The sequence below is a fragment of the Hypanus sabinus genome, chromosome 5 (assembly GCF_030144855.1).
Source record: "Hypanus sabinus isolate sHypSab1 chromosome 5, sHypSab1.hap1, whole genome shotgun sequence".
Taxonomy (NCBI): Eukaryota; Metazoa; Chordata; class Chondrichthyes; order Myliobatiformes; family Dasyatidae; genus Hypanus; species Hypanus sabinus.
In genome coordinates this window covers 112,102,445-112,117,462 of record NC_082710.1, presented here as the reverse complement: position 1 = coordinate 112,117,462, position 15,018 = coordinate 112,102,445, and the positions used below count along the sequence as shown (strand labels likewise).

At 42.1% G+C, this 15,018-nt stretch overlaps 1 protein-coding gene across 4 annotated transcripts in view; it reads right to left on the bottom strand.

The window, feature by feature from the left end:
- The window catches only part of abcc4 (ATP-binding cassette, sub-family C (CFTR/MRP), member 4), a 268,298-nt gene that overhangs the window by 25,016 nt on the left and 228,264 nt on the right, over positions 1–15,018 (bottom strand). For all 4 annotated transcript variants that reach the window (XM_059970351.1, XM_059970353.1, XM_059970350.1 and 1 more), the window contains 3 exons: positions 8,926–9,081; positions 5,211–5,300; positions 4,830–5,002 (listed from right to left, as the gene is read on the bottom strand). In XM_059970351.1, the coding sequence (XP_059826334.1) occupies positions 4,830–5,002; positions 5,211–5,300; positions 8,926–9,081 (419 nt within the window). The remainder of the gene's footprint in view (positions 1–4,829; positions 5,003–5,210; positions 5,301–8,925; positions 9,082–15,018) is intronic.

The window sequence follows — 15,018 nt, the reverse complement described above, 5'->3', positions numbered from 1 at the left end:
TGGTGCTGGTTACTCCCAAAGCAAGTGGTGTCGGGCCTGCTGTTGTTTATCATCTTTATGAATTATTTAGTAGTCCAATTGTTACACTACTCAACAATCCAGCCAATTGAAGCATTCCATATCTTCATGGAGCTGGACCTAGACCACAGTCAAGCAAGGGCTTATAGTGCCAAATAACATTTGCATCACAAAAAGTCCAGGCAATTACCAACACCAACGAGAAAATCTAATTACCTACTGACGGTATTCACTGGCATTAGGTTTGCTGGACCACCCACCTTCTGGGAGGTCAACACTGACAGAAATTCAATTGGGCCAGCCACATAAATACTGTACAAGGACAGTTCAGAGGCAGGGGATCCTGTGGTGAGTGACTTACATTCTGATATTCATAAAAACATTATCATCTACGCAACACAAATCAAGAGCGCAATGAAATACGCTCCACAACTGGATGAGTGCAGCTCTAATAACTCTCAGGAGCGCAACACTATCCCGGATAAAGCAGCCTGCTTGATTGGCACATTACCAATCATCCCAAATGTGTATTCTATCCAGCACATAGTGACAGCAACATCCAGACCAGGAGGAATAAACATAAAGAAATTTCTTTCTAAGATGACATAAATTGGAGCATTGAACCACACATAATGATCCCTAGGTACCATCTGAGGAAAATTAAGAGCACAGCTTTACTTGCTGTCTAAAGTGGTACTATGCTGGCATCATGACACTATGCATTTAAATTTGACTGCAGACTATTTAGATATTTCCAAAGTTCATGCTAAACCTAATAAGGAAGGTTTTTTTTGCACGATGTAGCGGAGAACCACTCGCCGTACATGAGACTGAGAAGCTGCAGTGGGACGGGAAGTGGTGACTTTGAGAGAAGGAACATTAACAACCTGTGCCTGAACACCACGTGATCAATGGGGCAATGTCACTGACCACACTGCTAGTGTTTCAACCTTCAGACTTAGAGCTGAGCTTGCTGGCAGATAGCTGAGTGATCCCTGCTCCTCTCACTCTTCTCCTTGGAGTTAGTTTTCTGTGTGTTCTGGGAAGGGTTCTACTCACAGTGAAGGAATGCATGAATTGAAGTTGCATGTCTTTACTCCTGCAGAAGAGTGATGCATTTATGTTCCAAATCTCCCCCTCATGCTGTAGAACATGTGCCACGTCTCTTTTGGTTCGTGGAGGACAGATAGTTGCACACGTGCTGCCAGCTGGTCAGGGGTAGATTCCATGTGTTCACTGAGAGCAACAAGCAATGAGGGGCCCACTCTTTCTGAGTAGTTTCATAATGCTCTTCTCCAGTTGGATTTGCGTGAAACTGAATCGAAGGACAAAGCCCTTTTAAGTTCCTTTAAATCAGTAAGTCCTGGGTGGCTAGATTATTGCTGAGCTCTTGTAAAGAGGTGAGTGTCATTTCTAGAAAGGAGGGCATAGTTTCCTGTTCTTCACAAGCAGCTCAGAGATGGACTCTTCTGTGTTCATTTCCTGCACTGTTAAAAGCATAACTACTTCTTTGAATTCACTCTTAAAGTACCAGAATGGTTTTCATGCCTTGCAAGAGCACCAAAGTGCTGTTGTGTGGCATGCCAGCGACTATCTTAACTACGACGTTCAATAGCAACTAGGACCTTGGTTGTTCATTGCACACATATCAGTGAATGCAGAAATAAATACAGTGCAGGATTAGGTCTGGAGGATTAGGGGAGAAGAGAGGTCAAAGGTGCAAGTCAGTCCCACAGAGTATGTTGTCTGGAGATGGAAGATAGGAGTGGGGAGCTCAGAGAGTCAGGTAGCATCTGTGGAGGGGAAAAAACTGTCAAAACTTTGGGCCAAGGCCCTTCATCAGCACTGGAAAGGAAGGGGGAAGAAGCCAGAACAAGGAGCTGGGAAGCGGGGAGGAGGAGGGGATGAAGTAAGAAGCTTGGAGGTGATAGGTGGAAGAGGTAAAGGGGTGAAGAAGGAAGAATCCAAAAGGAAAGAACAGCAGTCCATGGAAGAAAGGGAAGAAGGAGGGGCATCAGAGGGAGGAGATAGGCAGGTAAGGAGAAGAGAAAGGGTTAGAAGAAACCAAAATCTGAAATAGAAAAAGAGAGAAGGCAGAGATGGGAGAAATTAGCAGAGAGAGAAATTGATGTTCGTGCGCCATCAGGTTGGAGGCCACCCAGAGGGAATAGAAGGTGTAGCTTCTTCAGCTTGATTGTGGCCTCCTCGTGGCAGTAGAGGAGATCATAGACCAACATGTCGGAATGGGAATGGAAAGTTGAACTGAAATGGATGGCCACCAGGTAATCCCACATTTTGCAGCAATTGGAGCAAAGGTACTCAGCAAATTGGTTCCCCAATGTACATCAAGTCTCACTGATGTGGAGGCCACATTGGATATAGTACAACTATTTACTTAAATAGAGACACGTGTGGAACAGGCTTCTGGTCAGAGCCACTCTGCCCAGCAACCCACCTATTTAACACTAGCCCAATCACAGGACAATTAGTTTTACAACAACCAATTAACCTATTAGCTGCTACGTCTTTAACCCGTGGGAGGAAACCAGAACACCTGGAGGAACCCCACATGCTCACATGGAGAACATACAAATTCTTTGCAGACGGTGCTGGAATTGAACTCTCAACCCCGATGCCCCGAGCTGCAGTACTGGTGTGTTAACCCCGACATTATCGGGGTGCCCATAAATCACTGGCATTTCTTTTCTCAACTTGTTCAAGGATGAGAAATAACTGCGCACCCACCAGTTACTCGCCAAAGGGGAAAATGCGTTGAATTCAAGAAAGATCCACTGAGTGGATTCGCTACAAACATGGCGATGACAAAATTGAATGCAGTCTTTGCGACCCCCAACATGACCTGAACACACAGCCTTCTGATCTGGAGTCAAATGTGATTCCGCTACACACAGACAGGCTCGCAGGCGAAGTGTCGTCTCATCTGGAAGGAGTGTTTGGGGCTTTGAATGATGGTGAGGGAGGAGATGTAAGGGCAGGTGTTGCACCTGTCCCTCTCGCAAAGGTAAGTGCCAGGATGGAGATCAGTGGGGAGAGGGGCAAAGGGAGTCACTTAGAAAATGAGCCGTACAGAAAACAGAGAGTTGGGGGGAGGAGGGAAAGGTGTGTCCAATGGTAAGCTTTTGTAGATGATGGAACCTCAGGAGAAGAATGTGCTGGATATGGAGACTCATGGCATGGTAGGTAAGGACAAGCGGAACAGTATCCCTGTTATGATGGCAGGAAGATGGTGTAAGGGTATACGAAGGAAATGCAGGCAAGGACAATGTAGATGGCAGTGGAAGATAAACCCCATTCTTTGAAGGATGTTATAAAATGGAAAGCCTCGTACTCAGCAGATGCAGTGGAGGAGGAGGAACTGGGAAAAGGAAATAGCATTTTGAGAAATGCCAAGGTGTGAAGAGGTATCATATCAGTAGGTAAGATATCAGTCTGTCTCCAGAGATAGAGACAATGAGATTGAGAAAGGGGAGAGAGGTGTCAGAGACAGACCAAATAAAAATTGAGGGCTGGTTGCAAGTTGGAGGCAAAGCCGATGAAATTGACAAGCCTAGCAGGAAACAGCCCAATGTCGTTGTCAATGTAGTATATGTGGGCATATGGGAGATGATAGAGGGTTGTGTAGAGACAGTACTGGAAAACTGGGACTGAGAAGAACAAGCAAGTCCAAAAGAAATTAGAAGGGACATACCTAGGTGGATTTCCCAAGCAGATAGCAGTGTTAAAAGAGCATTGTTTTTCTGGGAATGACCAAGGCCAAGCATGGCAGTATAACCTGCTTTTCTGGTAATCCTCCATACCTGTTCTTCTTGAAGAATGGTGACATGGAAATCATATAATAACATTAGCCTGCCAAATCATCTGCCAGGTTGGAGCAGTGTGATGGAGGAACCTATGAATGAACGTAATTACATTCCATTCCTGAAATAATGGATTCTAAGGTGTGTAGCACTGAAATAACAATCCTAGGCTTTTGTAACTAAATTTCTAGCCATTATATTAAATAATAGAAGATTAGCTAAGTTTCTGTTTAGTGTGTCATATTTCACTTACGCTGAAAACAAAAGATGCTGCAGTGCAGAACAGCCAGTCAGACCCCCAACCTGACAGTGTCTGTGACCTTGATTCAACTCTGATGTCCGAAGCAGAGTTTGTACTTTCTCTTGGTTTTTCTCCAGGTGCTCAGGCTTCCATATTTCAACAACATTCGGATTGGTAAATTAATGGGCCACTGTAAGTTGTCCCTCATTATACAGTCACAGCATATCAACAGGCCATTCTGCTCACCACATCTATGCTTTCCTATACTAATCCCACTTGCCTGCCTTAGGGCTATAGTCTTCTATGCCCTGCTCATTCAGTACCTTCTCAGCTACCCTTTAAAAGCTGCTACTGTTCCTGCCTACACTACCTCTTCTCGTGGCTCACTGTAGGAACTGATTGCTCTTTGTGTGAAAAGCTCACCCCTTAGATTCTCTTTAGATATCGGATTAGTGTAAATGAATGGTTAACGTCTGACAAGGACTTGGAGGACTGAAAGGCCTATTTCATGATATTCAACTCTTATTTCTAAGTTATAATCTGGAAGGCACCGTCCAGTGTGAATGATAATTCATGTATTTCTAAATTCCTACCAAGGCTTTCAGTCACTGATGATCAAGTAAGTTAAATAATTCATTATCTAAAGTATAGTTTGAAGATAATTGTGAGTGTCACAGCTGCAATTACAATGATGTTACAATTTAACGTTTGATTACTTAGAGCAAATAATTATATTTGAAAGGACACATTACCTCGGATCCACATTTGCCGTTGCTTCATCGATGATAAGTATTTTACTTTTTCTAAGCACTGCTCGGGCAAGACACACTAGTTGTCTTTGTCCAACGCTGAAATTGGAACCAGCTTCCGCTAGTTCTGTCATTAATTTATTTGGCAGTTCTTCTACTACCTCCTTTAGCTGCACCTATGAAGTGAATCATGCAGAGGACTATTACAGAATTTAGTTTTAATTTAGTTTAAAGAAGATTCTTCCACTCTTAACACATCTGTCTAATCTTGAAAAACAGTTTCATATATGGTCATTCAAAGTCTTCAGTACAGGAAAAGTGGGTGTTTTTAAAGTTAGTCATGAGGCTCAACAGCAAATAGTGATTTTCAGTTCAAGCTCCTACCTCTTCCAATGCATTCCACAGTGCTTCATCGGCATGTTCATCAAATGGATCCAGGTTTTTCCTCATAGAGCCAGTAAATAAAACAGGATCCTATTAACAAAGAAAGTTTATATTTTTACATTTTCTATGAATTTGATGCATAAAATATTCACACTCTGTTTATAATTCACAGTAGGTCGTTCACACTCTGTTTATGACGCAGGATGTACCAGAGGCTGGAGTTCAATTCCAGCCCTGTTCTGTAAGGAGTCTCTGTACATCTGTACATACAAAAATGCATGGGATTTTTCCAGAGTCCTCCTGTTTCCTCCCACAGGCTAAAAATGTACCAGGTAGGTTAACTGGTTATTGCAAATTGTCCTGTGACTAGGTTAAGGTTCTTCGGGGTTGTGGGGATGCTGAGCTCATGTGGCTTGAAGGGATAGAAGAACCAACAGGAGTTCAGTGGCTGCAACTAGAGATGAAGTTCTTGGCTCCACAGGACAAATATTTATCGAAGAGTGGCAAGGAAGAAGCCCTAGCTAAAAAAATCATACCATTGCCCATAAAGACTTTGCAAAGCATCACTCAGAAGATACTGTAAAGATGTGGAAGAGCATCTCGTGGCCGGATGAGACAAATGTGGAAATTATTGGTCTCGACACTAAATGGTTCATGTGGTGTAAATCTCATACTGTGCATCAGTCAGGTAACACCATCCCTACTGTAAGGTATGGTGGAGGTAGCATCATGCTATGGGATGCTTTTCAGCAGTAGGGACTGGAAACCTGGTCAAGACTGATGGGAAGATGAATGCTACTAAATACAGAGATCCTGGATAAAAACTTGCTGGCCTCTGCCAGAAAGCTTAAACTAGGGAGGAAGTTCCACTTTCAGCAAGACAACAACCCAAAAAAACATTGGCTGAGCAAGCATGGAATGGCTTCAAATGAAGAAAATTGATGTCCTTGAGTGGCCCAGTCAGAATCCTGACATAAGCCTGATCTAAATTCTTTGCAAGACATCAAGATTGTTGTCTACTGCCACTCCCCAGCTAACCTGGCACAGCTTGAGCAATTTTGCAAGGAGCAATGGGTAAATCTTGCTCCATCACATTGTACAAAGCTAATAGACTTATCCAAAAAAAACTACTGGCTGTAATAGCCGCGAGAAGTGATTCAACTAAGCACTGAGCAAAGGGAATGAATACTTTTGATCCACTGACGTTTCAGTTTTTGAACTTTTAGCTTTTCATGCTTTACAGATTTCTCAGTTTTATAGGCTTTACTGTGAAAAAAGGGCATGTGATTCACAAATAAAAATTCTCAGTAAAATTGATCAAAATCCCTGATGGTAATACTTACTTATGTGAACAAAGGGTTGGGGGCTGAATACTTTTACAAGGCACTGTATCTGTTCAGGGTCTGGAGATATACCTACCTTGATACGCATTAAGGCATCCAGTAACTCAGGAATGTGAATTATGCCCAAGACACCTCTATTAACTATTTCAGTTCCGAAGTCTTCATGTCCTTCTCCACAGTAAGTAAAAAAGAGGGGTATTCGTTAACGACCTCACCTATCTCCTACAGCTCTACATAAAGATGCCCCTTTGGTCTTTGAAGAGCCCTGTCTCTCTCATTTTATTTTTTCCTTAATATACTTATAAAATCTCTGGGTTCACTGCCAAAGATATTTCATTTTATTTTTCTGAACAAGAGCATCAATATCTCTCATCATCCAGGGTTCTCTACCTCTACTAGATTTGCTCTTCATTCATATGGGAACATGCAGAACTGAACTCTTGATATCTCACTTTAAAAAAAACACTTGCCTGCAAACACCCACTCCAATCAACTTTTGCAAGTTCCTGTCTAATATTGTCAAAATTTGCCTTGGTCCAGTTTATAACTTTAACGTGTGCATCAGATCATTTCCTTTCCACAACTCATTTAAAACTAACAGAACACTGGTCACCGGTCCCAAAGAGCACCCCAGTGTCACCTCAGTCACGAGGGCTATCTTATTTACTTACTTTTACTTTATTGTCACCAATTGATACTAGAGTGTATAATCATCACAGTGATATTTGTTTCTGCGCTTCATGCTCCCTTAAGTACAAATCGAAGTAAATATAATAAAAAGTTAAATTTTAGATCATAATTTGAAAATAGAAAAGGGCAAGTAAGGTAGTGAGAGTAGGTCGTTTAGCCCTCGTTCTCCCTATGAAGGTCTTCTATATTCCCAGAATATACAGAATCACAGCCCTTAGCACAATGGCAATCCCATTCTAAACTGGGAAAGTTGAAACCCCCTACTGTGATAACCTTATTTTTCTTGCAACTATCTGCTGTCTCCCTGTATATTTGTTCCTGTAAGTCAAAGGTTCCACAGACCCCTTGGTTAATGGTAAAGGAATGAAATTGCATACCTTTTCTCTAATTCCTGTCGACTATTAGGGCACCTATAATATAATCCCAACAAGGTGACTGTCCCCTTATTTCCTAGCTATACCCAAAAAGCCTTATTGGATGATCTGGATGATTCCTCAGTAATTTCATCTCGGGCTACTGTCATGACATTCTCCTTAATCAGAAATGTAAATTTTCTTCCCCCCTCTCTCACCAAAAGCCTTTCTCCTCTCCACCTGCCTCTCCTATTTTTATCTCTCTAGCCCCATTCACCATCCACCACAGGCTCCTGTCTTATCACTCCCCTCTCCAATCTCAGTCCTGATGCAGGATTTTCACCTGAAACAGTTCCTCCGCCACCAACCCCCCCCACCGCCCACAGGGGATGTGTGATCACTGAGTTCTCCCAGTCCGTTATTTGATGCTTGCTCCCTATTACACACCATTAGTCAAAAATGATTGCTAATCTGAAAATAACCTACTAAACTTTATTTCTGTTTTCTGTTAGTTGGTCATTCCTATAACCATGACAATATATTACTACCCCAAACACCTTTATTTTGTGCAGAAATCTTTTATGTAGCGCCTTCTCAGTTCCTTCTAGAAATCTGTAACCTAACCACTGGTTGTTCTTTATGTATCCTGTTTATTTCAGTATGTGACGGTAAATGTAGGTCAGAGTATTTGTATCGCTATAGAGACTTTTTAGCACATCATATCTGCCTTCACTCCATGAAGAGAAATACATTTATCCTTTTCTGAAGTTACTCCATACCTTCTTACATTTCCAACTAATCATCTAATTCCTCAGCGAAGATTCCTACTGAATTACTCCCTTCACTAAAGGAAGTGCAAGCCTACTCTTAGAACATAGGAGATAGAACAGTACAGCAAAGGAACAGGCCCTTTAGCCCAGGATGCTGGGCCAAATAACGAAGCTAACGATACTGAATCTTTTCTGCCTGCACACGATCCATATCCGTCCAATCTCTGTATAAACATGTGCCTCCTAAATGCCTTCACAGTATCTGGATCCATCACCATCCCTGCTTCAACAGTTTTGACTGTATATTAACAATATTTATCAGCAGTGAAAACGGATTTTAAAAAAAACTGATTTTATTCTATGAACAATCTCTTTCCTTATTTTCCCACAGCATCCTGGGATAGATCTCAATCCAGTCCTTGGAATTTATCCACCAAAATAGGGGGGAAAAAAATTAGCTCTGGAAGTACCATCACTGCCAGGAACCACATATTAGACCTGCTGTCCATTAGACTAAAGGTTTCTGGCTAGATTCCTCTTCTATCAGTTCATACTGTACCTGAGGAATGATGGACATGCAACTTCGCAGGTCATGTAAACCTAGCTCTGAGGTCACAATGCCATCAATCATGATTTTCCCTTCTGGTTCAGCAAGGCGAAACAAGGCTGAAATCAGGGAGCTCTTTCCAGCACCAGTCCTTCCAACAAGCCCAACCTGCAACAAACCCAACTTTAGTTATTAATACTATACATTAAGCAAGTCAGGAACACTTTCTCAATAGAACCTTTTGAAGGGTACATCAAAAAATTGATTAATTATCAATATCTTCAGTGTCTTGTGACATTTTATTGATTTAAAAACACTGTACACTGGCTAAGAGAGGGCCGATATTGATTCAATGACTGCTAAATAATGGTTATCTTCAGAATTAGGTTAAGAAATGTTGCTAATGATCAAATTTCAATTAGGCTCTATGTAGAGGGTTATTGTACAAATTGGTGAAGAGGCTGAAAATTCTTGTATACAATAATATAGTTGATGAGTATGCAAATGAAGTCCGCTGGGGCAGCCTCATATGGAGACCACGGCATTGAGGACTGGACTGACAATCTTCTACATCTCATCTCATTCCTCTTCCTGGCCATCACAATGCTTGTCTTCAACCTGCCAGCCTTGCTTAGTTGCTGATCTTCCCCTTGCTCCATGTCTGGAGGCAACTGTTGTGATCTTAACATAAACAGACTATGAGGTAAACCATAAACCATGGACATGATGATAGAGATTAGTTAAGTGATTGAAAGCAGAAGGTAGGGACAAAGAAGATCTGTTCAGTATGGCGAACTAACTAATGGCTGCCAGAGGAATCAATGCTTATGTTCATACATTTACATGATCCCTTGACAAACTTCTAAGGATGTGTATTGGAGAGTATATTGACTGGCCACATCACAGCATGTTATGGAATACCCTTGAATGGAAAATCCTATAACAAGTAGTGGATAGCATCCGGTCCACCACAGGTAAAGCCCTCCCAACCACTGGACACATGAAATGCTGTTGCAGAAAAAAAACATCCATCATCCAGGACCCCCACCACCCAGGACATGCTCTCTTCTAGTTGTTGTCATCAGGAAGAAGGTACAGGAGCCTCAGGACTCAAAGACCAGGTTCAGGATCACTTACTGCCCCTCAACCATCAGGCTCATGAACCAAAGGGGATAACTTCACTTGCCCCATCATTGAAATGTTCCCACAATCTATGAACTCACTTTCACTATTTATTGCTTACATATTTATTATTAGTGTTTCTTTATTCTTGTATTTGCACAGTTTGTTGTCATTTGCATTATGGCTTAACACAAGAGTATGCTCATAAGAAAACCAATCTCTGGGTTGTAAATCACGATATATGAGCGGCTCGACTGGATTCAAACTCGGGAACCTTCGCTCCAGAGTCCGGTGCTGATGTCACTGAGCCACCAGTCGGCGATTGGGATAGAAAGGGCTAGAAATTCAACCCCATAATTCCCAACTCTATAAAGTTCTATACAAACTAAAACAGCTAAACCAATGTCAAATTGTGCCCATTTCTAAATGTTGTAAGAATATTCCCATGTCCCCTGATTCCTCTAATATTCAGGTTGATTATAGTTTAGAATGCTGTCAATGATTGATCTGCCACATCCCTCCCAGGTAAAATATTCCAAAATACTCTTTGACCACTGAATGTCCTTTGTGTAAAATGGACTGGAGGCCAACCGGACAACAGCTTGGCGCCCAAGGCAGAGAATGCTATGGAGATCTCGGTAATGATCAGTTCTGAACATTGAATGTTCTACCTCTCATCCTGAGACTATGAATCCTAGCTCCGGACACATCAGTAAGGGAAACATCCTCCTGTACCTACTCTCCCAGGTCAGCTATGAACTTTGTATGTTTCAGTGAAATCACCTTTTATTATTTAACTCTGATGACGAATAGATGCCAAGATTATTCAACTCCTTGTTGTCCATAAGACCCACCATACTAGGAATTAGCCTGGTGACTCTTCACTATATACCAGCTGTAGGATGCATAATCTTTGTTAATTATTTAGAGAAATGGCACAAGACAGGCCCTTCTGGCCCAATGAGACACGTTGCCTAGAAACCCACCCATTTAACTCAAGCCTAATCACAGGACAATTTACAATGAACAATTAACCTACTAACCATTCTGTCTTGGGACTTGGAAGAAACCAGAGCACCTGGAAGACACCCAGGCAGGCAGACAGGATGTACAAGAAGGTACTTAGAGAAGATGCTAGAAATTAACTCTGAACTCCAGAACACCCCAACCTGTAATAGCGTCACACTAACTGCTAAGCTATCATAGCAGGCCAATTGTTTCATAGGTAAGGAAATCAAAATTGTACACAATGTATCAGGTATGGTCTGATCAAATCCCCACATCTAATTATTATCAAATGTTAATGTTATACTGCATGGAATCAAGCCAGTGGGCACCTGCTTATATTATTCTCTTCTTCCACCAGTTGGCCCATAACCTTCAATACCTGGATGATTGAATTACACATCTAGAAGTGAAGTGTCCTCTGCACTGGTGAGCCCTACCGTAAATTGGGCAACTTTTTGTCAATCACCTTCGCTCCAGGTAGGATTTCCCAGTGGTCAACCATTTTAATTCTACTCCCCATTCCCATTCCTGTGTTATCATGGGTATACATAATAAAGAACTTCAGTTCCCAGTGTGCAATGCAGGCAGTTCACCCGGAACCAGAAGTGGCGTTGGTGAACTGGTCGCACATGCTGCTGTCGGGCTGAAGCCATGACTAGAGTGTCCTCTAAGTAAATGTTAGCTTTATTCTTGCTGTTTGTCTTTTATCAAGAACAAGTATAACATTTTGTCAGAAGTGATATACAGGCCTACATTGATGTGATTGTCACCTCCATTCCAGAACAGAGAAGATTAGGACAGCAGCAGGGACAGATGAAACAATGAAAGTACTCTAAGAGTCAATACAGAAAGGATGGCTGGCAACTAAGAATGACTATCCAATGTGCATTCGGGATTATTGTGCATGCACAGCTGAACTGTCAGTAGTGAAGATATGGTCTTCACAGGGAACAGATATGCAATTCCAGTGTTGTTACACAAGGAGATACATGAAGAGCTCTTGGTGAGAAAAAAATGTAAATATAGAGCTCAGGAAGTGATGTGCTGACTAAGGATCAACCAGGATATCAGCCAGACCAATACTTCATGTGAGATATGCCTTACCCACAGACCATCGCAATAAGCAGAATCATTTACAACACACCGTGTACCAGACAGGCTGTACTTTAAAAGGGTTTTGGCCCAAAATGTCAGCAGTACTTTTTTCAATAGATGCTGCCTAGCCTGCTGAGTACCTCCAGCATTTTGTATGTGTTGCTAGGCTATACTTCAAAGTTGGAGTGGATTTGTTTGATTGTAATGGGAAGTCATATTGTTGTAACAGACTACTTTTCCCAATTACCCAGCAGTTGCAACACAAGCAACATCCAGCAAAGCGGTTATCACCTTCCAGAAAGCTCTGTTTACAAAGCATGGAGTTCCATCTGAAGTGGTATCAGACAAACGTCCACAATTTTTGAGCTGTGAGTTCAAGTCCTTTGCCAATGATTGAATGTTTTGACATACAATTTCAAACCTAATCACCTAAAGTTTAATGGCCAAGCAGAGTTCAGTCAAGGTAATGAAGGCCCTCATAAAGAAAGTGAAAGACAGATGACAGGACTTCCACAAGTCTTATGATTTACAGAAGTGCAGCACTGCACAGTGACCTTTCACCAGCCCAAATGCTGATGGGTTGACACATACGTGCCAACCTTACAGTGCACGAAGACCTGTTGAAACCTCAAGGAGCACACGAGGTTAAATAGACTCAAGAGAAAGGGAAAGAAAAAACAGAAACAGTATCACAACAAGTCTGCGAAAAGCCCACCAGTCCTGAAACCTTGAGATCGAGTACGAATCCAAGATCACGATTTCAGCACGTGGTCCATGCAAGGATATGTGCAAGAGTAAATTGTCCACATTCCTACCCGATCCAGACGGAGTGAGGAAGACCTCTGAGGAGGAACTGGTTGGTCTACTTCCACAATTTCAACACACAGCTGTGAGACGTAACCAGTCAGTACACCAAATGGCCAGCAGATGTGAAAAAAGAACTTGGTATTCAGAGTTCTCAAAAAGACACTAATACTAACACAACAAGTGAAGGCCATACTTCTCTGGAGACAAATAGCAGACTAAAAACGATCATTGAACCACCTCAGACACTGACTGAGATTTGATGTGTGAATAATGGACTGTATTTGCTCATTATGATTGAATTTACAAGTAAATATATTTACTGGAAAGCATTATTGTTGCTTGCAGGTTTAATGAGGACATAGTATTGTATTTAGTTTGTCTTAGAAAGGGTGAAGATGTGTTATAATGTGCATACATAATAAAAATCTTGAGTTCCCAGTGTGCAATACAGACAGTTCACCCAGAACCAGAAGTGGCATTGGTAAACTGGTCACATGTGCTGGTAAACACAAGGAAATCTGCAGATGCTGAAAATTCAAGCAACATACAAAAAATGCTGGTGGAACGCAGCAGGTCAGGCAGCATCTAGAGGGAGAAGCACTGTCGACGTTTTGGGTCCTGATAAAGGGTCTCAGCCCAAAACGTCAACATGTGCTGGTGTTGGGCTGAAGTCATGACTGGAGTTTCCTGTAAATTAATGTGTGTTAACTTTACCCACGCTGTTCATCTTTTATCAAGAAAATTTTGATGTCAGTCTGTGGTCTCTTCTAATGTCATAATGAGGCCACTCTCAGGTTGAAGGAGCAACATCTCATATTCCGTCAGGGTAGCCTCCAACTCAATGGCATGAGCATCGATTTTTCTAACTTCCAGGATTGAAAGGCCTGTCATATGAAGAGCATTTGATGGCTCTGGACCTGTATTCACTAGAATTCAAAAGAATGGTGAAAGGTCTTGATAGAATGGACGTGGAGAGGATGTTTCCTATGGAGGAAGAGCCTAAGATCAGAGGACACAGCCTCAGAACAGAGGGATGTCTTTTTAGAATGGAGTTGAGGAGGAATTTCTTTAGCCATGGTACGTGTAGGCATTCTTCAGGTCCTCTGGTTTCCTCCCACAGTCCAAAGACATATATGGTAGGTTAATTGGTCATTGTAAGTTGTCCTGTGATTAGAGTAGAGTTAAACCGGGGTTGTCGGGGGTCCAAATACAAATAAATCACAATAAATGAAGAGAACGTGAAGTAACAAGATAAATGGTCCATAAAGTGAGATCATTGGTTGTGGGAACACCTCAATTGATGGGCAAGTGAGTATAGTTATTGGTCGAGGGGTAGTAACTATTCTGGAACCAGGTGGTGCAAGTCCTGAGGCTCTTGTACCTTCTACCTGATGGCAACAGCAAGAAAAGAGCTTGGCCAGGAAGGTGAGGATCTCTGATGATGGATGCTCTTTCCAACGACAGCATTTCACACAGATGTACCCTGTGGTAGGGAGAGCTTCACCTGTGATTCTGTGATGTACTGGGCTGAATCTACTACCTTTTTTTAGGATTTGATGTTCAAAGTCATTGGTGTTACCATACCAGCCCATGATGCAGTTGTCAATGCACCCTGCAATATATCTATAGAAGATTATCAGAGTTTTTGATGACATGCCAAATCTCCGCAGACTCCTAAGGAAGTCGAGGAGCTGTCATGCTTTCTTTGTGATTGTATTTACATGCTAGGTCCAGGACAGGTCCCCTGAAATAGTAACACCCAGGAATTTAAAGTTACTAACCCTCTCGACCTCTGATCCTCCAATGAGGACTGTCTCATGGGACCTCTGGTTTCCCTCTCCTGATGTCTACAATCAATTCCTTGGTCTTGCTGAAATTGAGTGAGCAGTTGTTAGGACATCAGTCAACCAAATCTTCAATTTTCAATTTCATACCTCCTGTATTCTAATTCATCGCCACCTTTGACGTGACTCCCAACTGTGGTGTCATCGGCAAACTTGAATATGGTGTCGCAGCTGTACTTAGCCACACAGACATAGGTATAAAGAAGGTGGAGCAGGGGGCTAAGCACAC